This window comes from Canis aureus, chromosome 3 (assembly GCF_053574225.1).
Source record: "Canis aureus isolate CA01 chromosome 3, VMU_Caureus_v.1.0, whole genome shotgun sequence".
Taxonomy (NCBI): Eukaryota; Metazoa; Chordata; class Mammalia; order Carnivora; family Canidae; genus Canis; species Canis aureus.
The window spans coordinates 57,768,272-57,779,647 of NC_135613.1; the positions used below are offsets into that span (position 1 = coordinate 57,768,272).

Here is an 11,376-nt window from a genome sequence, read left to right on the forward strand (position 1 = left end):
GCCGCCAATCAGGCGGGGGCGGCGCTGCGGGAAGGCCAGCCCTCGGAGCGCAGCCGGAGACCTGCGTCTCTGATTGCCGCTCGGACACTAGTCTAAGCCTAGACGCACCTCCCTTAGTCCAGGTTGGGTTGACCTCACAAATGCCACCGCGGCCACGCATCCTCGGGGTCGCCCCAGTCCGTCTCCGTGCGGGGCTGGCAGGTGGGACGGCCGTTCCCAGAACGCCCCGCGGGCGCGGGGCGCGCGCGAGGAGAGCCCGCAAACTACAATTCCCAGGGTCCTGCGCGCCCTCCGGGGGCGCGGCTTCCTGGCGGCGACGCTTGCAGAGAGATGGCCGAGGCGCCGGGCTCCAGGCGCCGCTCGCTGTACAAGGCGGTGGGCTCGCCGCGGTGGAAGGACGCCTTCCGGCAGGTGGGCGTGGGCTCCGGGGAGCCTTGGCTGGGCTGCCGTCACTGCCCTGATCCGCCCGGGCAGCCGCCGTGCCGCGGGCCGGAGAGGCAGGTGCCGGAGCGCCGGGCCCAGTGGACCGGGAGCGGGACCGGGCGGGGACCGGGATGAGCTAGGCTGGACCTGCACCGGGCCGGGCGCCCCGGAACCTCTGGGCTCTGCGTGCGGGGCCCCACACGCCGCGAGTGCACCTGCGCGCCCCCCGCGCCACCTCCTGGGGGGCGGGGTTGAGGGAGGGGCGCAGGGCGGGGCGTTGGGGGGAGTGTACGGGGGGCGGTGCTGGGGGGACGACGCTGGGCTTCCACAGAGGAAATGCTGTCTCTTTCTGCCCCCTGCCCCCCCCAGCGTCCCAGTACCAGATCATGACCTGAGCCGAAGGCAGATGCTTCACCGACAGAGCCACCCAGGCACCTCTAAGAATTTTTATTATTATTATTATTATTATTTTTTAGCCAACTCACTTCCGTCTTTCTCCTTCCCAGGGATGCCTGGAGAGAATGAGAAACAGTCGGGACAGGCTGCTGAACAGATACCGCCAGGCTGGAGGCAGTGTGCCGAGGAGAGCTCAGAGCACCCTTCTGGTGCAAGAAGTGATGGAAGAAGAGTGGCATGCTCTGCAGTCCATGGAGCGCTGCCCAGAGGCCTTGAGTCAGGTCAGGCTGGGATCCGTGTTTCAGGGAGGGTGCTACAGCACCAGCAGTGCCCAGGGTCCTCTCTGTACCTCTCTCCTCAAGTCCTCCGAACCCACCCACCCTCCAGCGTCCAGTCAGGATTCCAACCACCTTTGATGCAGGCTCTTCAACCTTTAAAGTTACACTCTTCTAGGGGCAGCCCGGGTGGCTCAGCAGTTTAGCGCCTGCCTTCAGCCCAGGGTGTGATCCTGGAGACCCAGGATCGAGTCCCACGTCAAGCTCCCTGCATGGGGCCTGCTTCTCCCTCTGCCTGTGTCTCTGCCTCTCTCTCTCTGTCACTCATGAATAAATAAATTTTTAAAAATTTAAAAAAATAAAGTTACACTCTTCTAGATTCAGGGTTCGTCCACACCAGACTACCAACCTGCTGCATCACCATGTCTCATGAAACCAAAAATAAAGACGTTTTGCCCACTCCTAGGCTCCCCACTCTGAAAGTTTTGATTCCACAGGCATGGGCTAACAGTCTCTTGAGGGAGCCCAGCAGCTTTCTGATTCTAACCTCAGCCAGCGTCGGGGGCTGGGTGTGGATAGGAAACCGTTTACCGTGCGCCAGGAAAAGCACCAGCTTGGAAGTCCGTAGTTGTGGAATTCTGACCCTGGTTTCGCTCTGGACTCTTTAACTGTCCTGAGCCTCTGAGCTTTGCTTTCATGTCTGTAAGGCAGTGAAGAGAACGTTGTCAGCGTTGTGAGGACAGTCTAAGAAAACATCAGCAAACTGCCCTGAAAACATCGGAGTGTCTCATGAGTATGTGTTATCAGGTTTCCCCAGGTGTCCTCGGATGTGCCACACGTCTGAGTCACATGATCACAGTGCTCACAGGAGCCCATCCAGCTTTCCTCCCACTTTGCAGAGGCCAAAGTGAGGTTCCTGGGGGCCAGGAACACTGCCCAGCAGAGCCATAGCTCCCCCGAATTTGGGCCTTTTGTTCCTTGGTGGTTTGTTGATGGCTTCTCAGCAGGATTCCGTTACCACATGGTCAGCATATCCTACTGAAGGGTGGACTGATTGTCTCGGTTGAATCCCAATTCCTCAAGCCAGCCTCCCAGGCATGAGTCATCATGGGGCTTGCTTCCTGGTCATGACTGGAAACCTCGGATCAGCCCGCTTTCTCTTGCAGCTGGAGGAGCTGATGGACCTGGCTGTGCTCGAGGAGATCCAGCAGGAGCTGGCTGACCAAGGTGACCTCTGGGAGAGTCCTTCTACCTGTGTCTAGCTACCTGAGTGCTGACCGCTTTCAGAGCAGAATTAGTTCTCCACAGCCCTGCCTCCACTTGTGACATCAGGCTGCTGTCAGAAGTCTGCTTTTACTCTGACACCGTGGCTGGCTGGCTTCTGGCCTGGTGCCCAGACTCCTCGTTCCACTGTGCAGCTAGTGGTGGGGGCTGGGTGTGGTGAGGCCAGTTCCTGTGTGTGTTCGGTCCTCCTGTTAGTCTCTACCGATAGATGAATACTTGTCCTGTCGCCTTAGAAGACGCAGTCGTGACCGGAGCGCTCATGTCACGTCATTCAAGTGCCTTCTCTCCAACATGGTTTTGTGGGTTTTTTTGTTTTTTTTTTTTTTTGATCTCCCCTACCTGTTCCCTGTAATTCCAATCTTGCAGCGGAATTTAGGACTCTAGGTTCTTCTGCGGAGCCTTTAGCTAACAAGTGTGCAGTGGTGATGATGTACGTATTCGGCGGTCATTAGGAACACTCTAGAGCAGGGACCGGCAGACTTTCTGTGATGCTTCAGAGAGTAAATATCTGAGGCCTTGTGGTCCACGCGGTCCCTGCAGCAATGATTCAGTCCTTGGATGCTGTGAAAACAGCCATGGACCTGATAAGCATAGCTGGGTCCCAATAGGACTTTATTTGAAAGACCGAAGGAGGACTAGTGTGGGCTGCAGCCTGTGCCTGGCTCACTCTGTTGGGATGTATGGACTGTGAGCTCATTGGGCTCCTTCCTGCTGCATACTTGGCGTTGTGGTGTGTTTGCCGTGTGGACGAACACAGATTGTGAACAGTGCAGACTGAGAATGTGGACGTTGGAGGCTGGAAGTTAGTGCCCAGCCAGCATCTGCTCTCTTACCTACGGCTCTGCTCCTGCAGCCTCTGGGGATGCTCCTGGGCCTTGTTACCTTGTCCCCCAGCGCTGCACCTGCAGCTTGTGCTCACACGCAGGACAGGCAGGGGGAGGGAGGCTGGCTGCATGGTAAATAGTGTGCGGTGGGTGGCATGATCCGGAGCGTTGTTGGGTGTAGGGGAGGCGGGTGGCCGGGGAGAGTGCCATGAGTGCCACAGCTGCACTTTCCCCACAGAACGGTCCATCCTCACTGAGTACGAGCAGAGCCTGCAGTTCGATGAAGAGTGTCTGCGTGTCATGCTGGCCGAGTGGGAGGCAAACGCTCTCGTGTGTCCCGTGTGTACAAAGTGAGTTCTTAAACCCTTGGGCATTCTGGGACCCCCCCACACACACACACACACTCCAAGGTGAGTGGCACCTCCCCCGGAAAATGGGTCATTTGGAAAGGTTTGGGGTCTGGTATGCTGGCCCCAGTGCTCTGTGATCCCCACTCTGCTTCCAGGTACAATCTGAGGGTATCAGGTGGCGTGGCCATGTGTCCGTGTGGCCTCTACCTCTCTTCCCAGGTGAGTGTTCCCCTCCTTCCGCACGAATCTGCTTTCCTGAACCCTTGCCACCCTGCTGGAGCCAATGGTGCTCCTCCTGGCAGCACAGTCAGGCCCCCGGGGAGCTGGAACCAGCTGTGGTGCCCACATCCCCGCTGGCCTGGCCCTTGGCCCCCCACTGATGGGTGTGCCGGGGCCCGTGAGCCCCAGGAACATGGTACTGGGCCTTTTGCAAGCGTTCTGTGCACCTGAGGACACAACCGTGTTCAGAGAGTAGGCTTCAGGGGCCGTGAAATACGGAAGGTGCCTCTTCACCACCATGATGGGGCTGGAGGTTTGCTGGCTGGCTTCAGGTGGAAAGTGGGGAAAAGGAACCGCTCACAGCAGGGCTCAGACGTGCCGATGTCTGCCAGGCCCCAGGAGCACGGAGTCCTTCCCACCAGCTCCTCTGAGAAGGCCTGGCCTGTGTTCCCAGGGCTGTTTCTGGAAAGTGTGCCCGGAAGCTAAGTGCATATCCAGGATGTTGCCCTCTCCATCTTTCGTGTAACTCAACAGCTTTTTTTTTTATACAGTTTATCTTTTTGAGTGTTTCCTAAACATTCCATTTCCTATTGTTTAAAAAAAACAAAAAACAAAAAACACTGTTTTTTTTCCCTCTTCCTTGATTGGGGCCCAGAACATATATGGAATGGCCCAGGTTGCCAGCTCCCAGAGGCAGAGGTGCCAGGGCGTCAGCAAGCCCGGTGGCCCCGTGCCCTCCTGGTCCCCCACAGGGGTGTGGGGAATCGGGGTTCTCAGGCTGTACCTGGGAGGCGACTGGGATCAGGTGGCCGTCTCATGCTTCTCTTGCAGTCTCCAGAACTGACTGAGCAGACGCTTCGTGGCTGCTTGGAGCGCAGCGTGAATGAGCACAGCACACACTGTCCCTACACGCCTGAGTTTTTGGTCACAGATGGGACAGAAGAAAATTCCAGTCTCCTCATGAGCTGCGTGGTGAGTCCCCCTGGGATCCAGTGTAGGGGCCACTCAGTCGTGGCTTCATTCCCACGTTGGCGGAAATCATGCTCAGAAACAGGCAGAGATTTAAAAATGCAGTTTATTCTCTAAGGAGTTTTGCTTAGGGATGTGGAGGTAATGTGCTTGAGCTCAGAGGTGGCCGTCACCTGGAGGGCAGGACATGGGGACCCCTGGGGGCAGGGCTGTGCTCCGACTCGGGTGTCACACCCCCGAGACCCAGACGGGCCGTCCTGGAGCCAGTTTGGCAGGAGGATGCAGGACAGCATCAGGTCACTGAGGACGCCGGGCCCACAGCTCCCCAAGGGTGGGTGGTGGGGCTGGAGGCAGCAGGGTCAGCCGAGTGCCGCGGGCTCCCAGGTGGCGGCCTGAGGTGGCTCAGGATGTGGGCCCCACTGCTGGGGACACAGCCCACTCCCGTGGGGCAGGGGTGGTGCCCTCTGCCATCTGCTGCTGGACCATGTGCCTCAGTGGAGGACCCTGCCTTCCCCCAGGGTGCAAGGAGGCGGTGGGTGAAGGTTACGTGACAGGTTGGTGCTCCTGTGCTCCCACCACCCGGTACCCCCAGTGGACCCTCTGTGGGCAGGTGTCTACGCCACCTCCATTCTGGGCCGCTTGAGCCTTCGGCTCCATCCACATGGCTCGGGGTCAGTTTGCACAAATGCTTGAGTGCAGTTGTGCCCTAGACGCTGAAGCCTGACTCCTCACGCCTGCTTGGGCCCCTGCCGTGCCTGATGCCGTCCCTGTGACACCGCCACAGTGACCTGCTGTGCCTTTTGTCCTCAAGGGCAAGCTCACAGCTTCGTCCTCCTGGCCCTGGCACATGGGCAGGTCCGTCGTGTATTGGAGGTTGGAGATGTGAGTGGAGGTCGGGCTGTTGAAGAGCCCAGGACAGGCAGCTATGGCCTCTGCCTCATGGTTGAGGGAGAAGCTGGCTGCCGCAGGGAGTGGAAGCCCATGGGGTTTCTGGGGTCTGGGCCCCTGGGCCTAGCAGAGGGAAGCCCTGTGGAGGCACTGTGATTGGCAGCGCTGGCTCCAGGGGATCCGGGAGACCGCTGTGGGAGGGGGCAGCAGCAGAGCTGAGGCAGGAGCTTGGGAAGACCAAGGTTGTCATCCTAGGCATGCTGGGAGGGGCCATGAGTTCTGAGTCTGCTGCAGGGGCAGGAGTGGTGTGGACGCCCCTGGGGCACAGGCCACATCCTGGGCTCAGCTGAAGGAGCCTCACGTCCATGCGGGGCCAAGAGAGCCATCAGCCATCATAAGCTTGCATCCTCCTGGCTGCCCGCCCTGGGCCCAAGGAGTCCCTTGTCAGGATCCCGCCCCTCCCATCTTTGCCCGAGGCGCACACGCAGCTGCTGGGCCCAGGCCGCTGTCTGGGGCTGCGGGAGGGAGGTTGGCAGTGATGATGCCTGAACGCGACATACAGGTCACTGCGGACTGCATACTCGAACCTTGGAGATGATGTGTGCAGCCTGAACTCTTCTGTTTCCATCCAGGCTTGTGACACGTGGGCGGTAATCCACTAGAGCCAGACTCTGCAGTGCTGGGGTGACTGCCTTGTAAATACCAGCCTCTCATTTGTAACTTATTTTGTATTAAAATGTGTCAAACGTCTTTCGTGCTCTGGGTGTGCTGTTGTCAGGTGGAAACAGAAGGAACAGGGAAGTCCAAGCACTTGGGAGGAGATAAACCAGTTTTATTGTCCGTTATTGTGTTATACAAAAATCTAGGAGTGGGAGAGTCGTACAGAAGCAGTAAATGAAGAGTAGTTAAGAGGGCAAAGGAAATAATTTAAATCTGAATTATTCTGCATGATATCAGGAAGAAAGCCATCTCCAGGGACATGTCCTGCTTCACCGCGGGCTCCTTCCCTGGCCAGGGCCCGCCATCTGTCCCCGCTCAGCGTCAGGCTGCTCTACTGGCTCTTGACAAAACCTTTGAGATCCTCAAGGAAAGTGATGTATTCTTGGTGCTCCAGGGCTGTGCTGAGCTCCACCAGCTCATCCGCAAAGGTGTTATCCACCCCCCGGTCGGCCAGGAAGTCCATCAGGTGGTCATACAGGGCCTGGGGACAGAAAGCACGTCCTCCTGGTCCTGGGGTGTCCCTGCCAGGCAGGAGCCCGCCCTCCTCCTCCTCCCCGCCACTCACCCAGTCCAGGGAGTCGGTGTTGAGCGTGTAATTCGTGTCCTTCCACTCCGACTCGCCCACGGCCTGGAAGCTCACCTCCCTGATGGAGAAGATGTCACTCTCATCCTCCTCCTCTTGCCCCACCTAAGGAGAGGATTTGCGGGGAGTGAGGCGTTGCCGAAGACAAGACAGGTCCTACAGCTTGACATGCAGATGTCAGCCCCACTGGCCTCCTTGTCCCCAGGGGCGCCGCCCTTCCCACGTACCTCGTCTTCCGGGTAGTGACAGTCCAGTACCAGAGCCCTCTTGCCACCATCCTTGATGACTTCCACCACGAAGTTGGGAGTGGATGTCAGTTCAGGCTGGGGAAAAGCAAGGACGCATCAGGACCCGCCAGCGGGCTCACGGTTCAGGGGCCCAACAACACCACCGCCAGGATGGTCATTACCACTTCTAAACTCTTAGATGAGGGCAGCCCGGGTGGCTCAGCGGTTTAGCACTGACTTCAGCCCAGGGCGTGATCCTGGAGACCCTGCATGGAGCCTGCTTCTCCCTCTGCCTGTGTCTCTGCCTCTCTCTGTTCTCTCATGAATAAATAAATAAAACCTTTAAAAATAAATAAACTCTTAGATGATAATGCTCCTCCACCAGGAGTCTAGAATCTTCCCCAGCGTTAACAGCACATACCCACACGTCGGGGAGACTGGGCTCACTTCCGGCTAGCCTTTCCCAGGTCCTGAACTAGGTCTGACAGCGGAGACCACACACCCCAGGGTTTCACTTCTCCTGGCCCCTACTTGTTCACAGAACGTGCTAGGTTTACAGTGAGGAAACGTGAACTCTGGACCCAGCCAGGCTAAAGGACTTCCTCTCCCCTGGGGCCCATTTTCCTGTCCACACTGCAAAGCCGGCCCTGACCTCCAACCTGTCTCCCACTGGCCATTTCGGGCTCTTCCTGTCTCAGCCTGGGACCCAGGCCAGTGCACCTCCTACCTGGCCATCCTACAGGCTAAAGGATCAGAGCAGCCCTCCCTCCAACACTGAGCTGACCTCTCCGAGCTCGGCCTCAACCTGGACTCAGCACCGGGCACACGGCCTCATGACACATGTGCAGCCAGGATGGCCAGCAGCCCAACCCTGCCAAGGACTCGGACGTTAGTCTCTGAAGCCCCCGCTGTGGCCCCCTGCCCACGTGGGACATGTGGAAACACTTCAGGTGAGACTCCTGAAACCAAACCTCTCCCAGTCACAGAAAGGCCTAAGACGGGCTCGGTTCCCTCCACTGCGAACGCAGGCCCAGGTGTAAGGCCCAAGCCTCGGGGGCCAAGGTTCTGGTGCCAAAGCTGGCGGAAACAGCGCTCGGTAAGTAGGGCCAAGGACGGTGGTCCCTGGCTGTCCACACCCTCTGATGGCAGAGGCATGAGGACACTGCAGCTTCTCTAAGGCCTGGGCCAGTGCCTACTCACCTCCTGCTCATCTGCCTTCTGCCCCTGGGCTGGCTCCTCCTCCCCCTCAAACGTTGGCGGGATGCTGTTGTTGATGTTGAAAGTGACGGTGATCCTGCCAGTGGGAGAGAGGTCAGGGCTGTGGCTCTGTCCAGCAGAGGCGGCGCTGCTACAGTTGCACTTACACATGGGGCGGAAACCATGTTTCCAGGGCTGCCAGATTTAAACCCACAGGCCGGGCAGCCCTGGTGGTTCAGTGGTTTGGTGCTGTCTGCAGCCCTGGGTGTGATCCTGGAGACCTGGGATCGAGTCCCACATTGGGCTCCCTGCATGGAGCCTGCTTCTCCCTCTGCCTGTGTCTCTGCTTCTCTCTCTCCTCTCTGTGTATTCTCATGAATAAATAAATAAAATCTTAAAAAAAAATAAAAAATAAACCCACAGGCCCCACTTTATCTCCTTGTCTCCGCCACGTGCAGACGCAGTGGGTTACTAACTGCCCCCCCACCCTGCCAACCCAGGGCTCCTGGCCACCAGCCATTCGGTGGCAGTGAGCAGCAGAGGGTGCTGGGACAGCAGGTAGCCTCTCGTAAGAACTTTACTCCATGAGATCTGCCCAGAGGGACAGGGGAAGAGAGGCACACAAGGGTGCTGCTATGAGAGGGCCAGGATAGGCCCCGGGGAGGGGGCTCCCCGTCAACACAGCTGCCACAGAGCTGTTTTTAAAAATATATTTATTTGAGAGAGCACGAACAGTGGGAGGGGCAGAGGGAGAAGCAGATACCCTGCTGAGTAGAAAGCCCGACCTGGAACTCGATCCCAGGACCCTGAGATCACGACCTGAGCCAAAGACAGATGCTCAACCACTGAGCCCCCGCCCCCCCTAAATCCATTCTTCAAAATACTTGTGGGAAGTTCCATATCGTGAGGAAGCAGCCTGGAAACACCCACCTCATGACAGTCTTCCGCTACAGAACCCTCCCCTGACAAATTGTGCTCCGAGTCTGAGTGCCCAGCGCAGGTAGGTGCCAGCTCCCCCACTCCGCGGGTGTACTTGGGACCCCCCTGCCGGTGTGCTTGGAGTTGCTCCCATACAGGGATGCTGGTGTCACATTCAGCTACAAAACCTATCTAATGTGCCGCGGTGCTGACCACACTGAGCACCTGGGCACAGAGGTGCCGCTCTATTCACTAGAACATTATATTTACTCCACTGGCTACACGTTACCCTCAGAAAATGGTTTAGGGGAAGTTATGCAGGAAAAAAAAACATGGCAAATAAAGGCAAAGAATCAGATCCCAGTTCACAACATCTCAGAACTTTACTCAAAAAAGGGATGGTGAAGAGGTGAAGCAAATGGAAAGTTCTGTACCTTTCTAACAGGGACACTAAGCACATGTGGCTTCATCCACGCACATGGGGGCCACAGGCTGGTTCTCCCCACTGTAAACGTCAAATGTCAGGGGGAGGGCCGGGTTTCCCTCGGCCAGAACCCTGCACTGCAGAGGCGGCACCCAATCCGTCAGAACTGCACAAATCTCAGTCGGGGGCACCTCTGTGGCTTGGTTGGTGAAGGGTCTGGGGTTGGCTCTGGTGGTGATCCCAGGGTCCTGGGGTCGAGCTCCAGCTCCCATAGGGCACCCTGCTCAGGAGGAGAGCCTGCTTCTCCCTCTGCCCATGTGCGTGCTCTCTCTCTCTCAAAAATAGGGCAGCCCTGGTGGCTCAGCAGTTTAGCGCCACCTTCAGCCGGAGGGGATCCTGGGGACCTGGGATCAAGTCCCATGTTGGGCTCCCTGCATGGAGCCTGCTTCTCCCTCTGCCTGTGTCTCTGCCTCTCTCTATGTCTCTCATGCATAAATAAAATCTTAAAAAATTATAATAATAATAAATGAAATCTTAAGAAGACTTTCTGATATGCGTGCCTGGGTCAGGCAGGGCCTTCCTTACCAGGACATCCTTCCTTCCTTAATAAATCCACGCTCAGCCAATCTGCGTGCAGTGAATGAGGCACCTGGAAATCATGTGTCCGGGGACCTGCTCTAAGGCATCCCTGGAAGATCGGGGAGGCTGCGCCGGGTCAGAGGGACCCCCTGCAGCCCACACTTACTTTTCTCCAGCTACTTTCCGCACTAACTTGGCCTCCGTCCCATTCATGTCTAGCTCCCAGCCCCCAGACATTTTGGGGAGGGACTTGTGCTTCTGTATTTTCTTTTCCTCCTTAATCTCATCATTCAGGAACTCGACGAAAGCTTTGTCCCCTGCAATGAAAACCCATAAGATACAGAAAAAGAAAAACCAGTCAGTCTTAAACCAACAAACGACTTGGGGTGATTGCTGTGGGAAACCTGGCCTCGACCGATTCTGATGCTTGTGCTGTTACGGAGGCTCTGGGCACGGAGTCAGACCCACGGGGCCTCGGTTCCCAACCTGGAAACGGGCTGGACACCCGTGGCAGGAGGCTGAGCTCAATTCTGGAAAAATGACTTCCAGCAAGGAGCCCATCACCGCATTTCACAGCGAAGCCAGGCGATTCCCGTTACCCGCCCCAGACCACACACGACCTCCCCTGCTTTTAACTCTGACCAGCCGCCTCCCCGAATCCACCTCCGAGGCTCAGGATAGAGCCGGCTGCCGGGGTTTAGAAGCATCACCGCCAGCCAGGGAGCCACCACTCTCGGGATTAAGGCAGGAAACCTCAAGCCACGTGGGATTAACCTGGAGTCGTCCACTGCAGGGGGTCGTGAGTTTGGGGCCTTGGGCCCCCGCCCCCGCCCCCTGGCCGCGGCTCCCCGGACCACCGCCCCCGCCGCGCCCCAGCCTCACCCTGGGTGTGCAGCCCGCCGCAGCCGCAGCCGCAGCAGCAGGGCCCGCGGGAGCGCAGGAGGCCCGCGCGCACAGGGAGCAGCCCGAAGGGCCGCACGCACGGCCGGGGCGCGGGCCGCAGCAGGGTCGGAGGCGGCAGGGCGGGGGCGGCGCGGAGCCCGGCGACCGCCGAGCCCAGGGCGCGGGGCACTCGGCGCAGCAGCGGTAGCATCGCGGCA

General features: G+C 58.2%; 2 protein-coding genes across 4 annotated transcripts; one reads left to right on the top strand and one right to left on the bottom strand.

Moving 5' to 3' along the window:
* Window position 1: 1 nt before the first annotated feature.
* RPAIN (RPA interacting protein) lies at window positions 2-6,378 on the top strand. Of its 3 annotated transcripts, XR_013376657.1 has the most exons (8): window positions 2-411; window positions 930-1,100; window positions 2,261-2,321; window positions 3,441-3,552; window positions 3,708-3,771; window positions 4,603-4,743; window positions 5,451-5,595; window positions 6,261-6,378. XR_013376657.1 is itself a non-coding variant. In XM_077893105.1 (7 exons), the coding sequence occupies exons 1-7, from the start codon at window positions 331-333 to the stop codon at window positions 5,511-5,513; spliced, it is 693 nt and encodes a 230-aa protein (XP_077749231.1). In that variant the 5' UTR covers window positions 2-330; the 3' UTR covers window positions 5,514-6,378. The 3 variants fall into 3 exon arrangements, 2 of the variants coding, with proteins under 2 accessions (XP_077749231.1, XP_077749232.1); XM_077893105.1 differs by having other exon boundaries at window positions 5,451-6,378; XM_077893106.1 differs by lacking the exon at window positions 5,451-5,595 and having other exon boundaries at window positions 5-411.
* Window positions 6,379-6,439: 61 nt separating this feature from the next.
* Window positions 6,440-11,376, bottom strand: C1QBP (complement C1q binding protein). The gene is made up of 6 exons (XM_077893104.1): window positions 11,159-11,376; window positions 10,443-10,593; window positions 8,359-8,452; window positions 7,159-7,254; window positions 6,914-7,036; window positions 6,440-6,829 (listed from the first exon to the last, which is right to left on the bottom strand). Exons 1-6 carry the CDS (start codon window positions 11,367-11,369, stop codon window positions 6,680-6,682), a joined length of 825 nt encoding a protein of 274 aa, XP_077749230.1. The 5' UTR covers window positions 11,370-11,376; the 3' UTR covers window positions 6,440-6,679.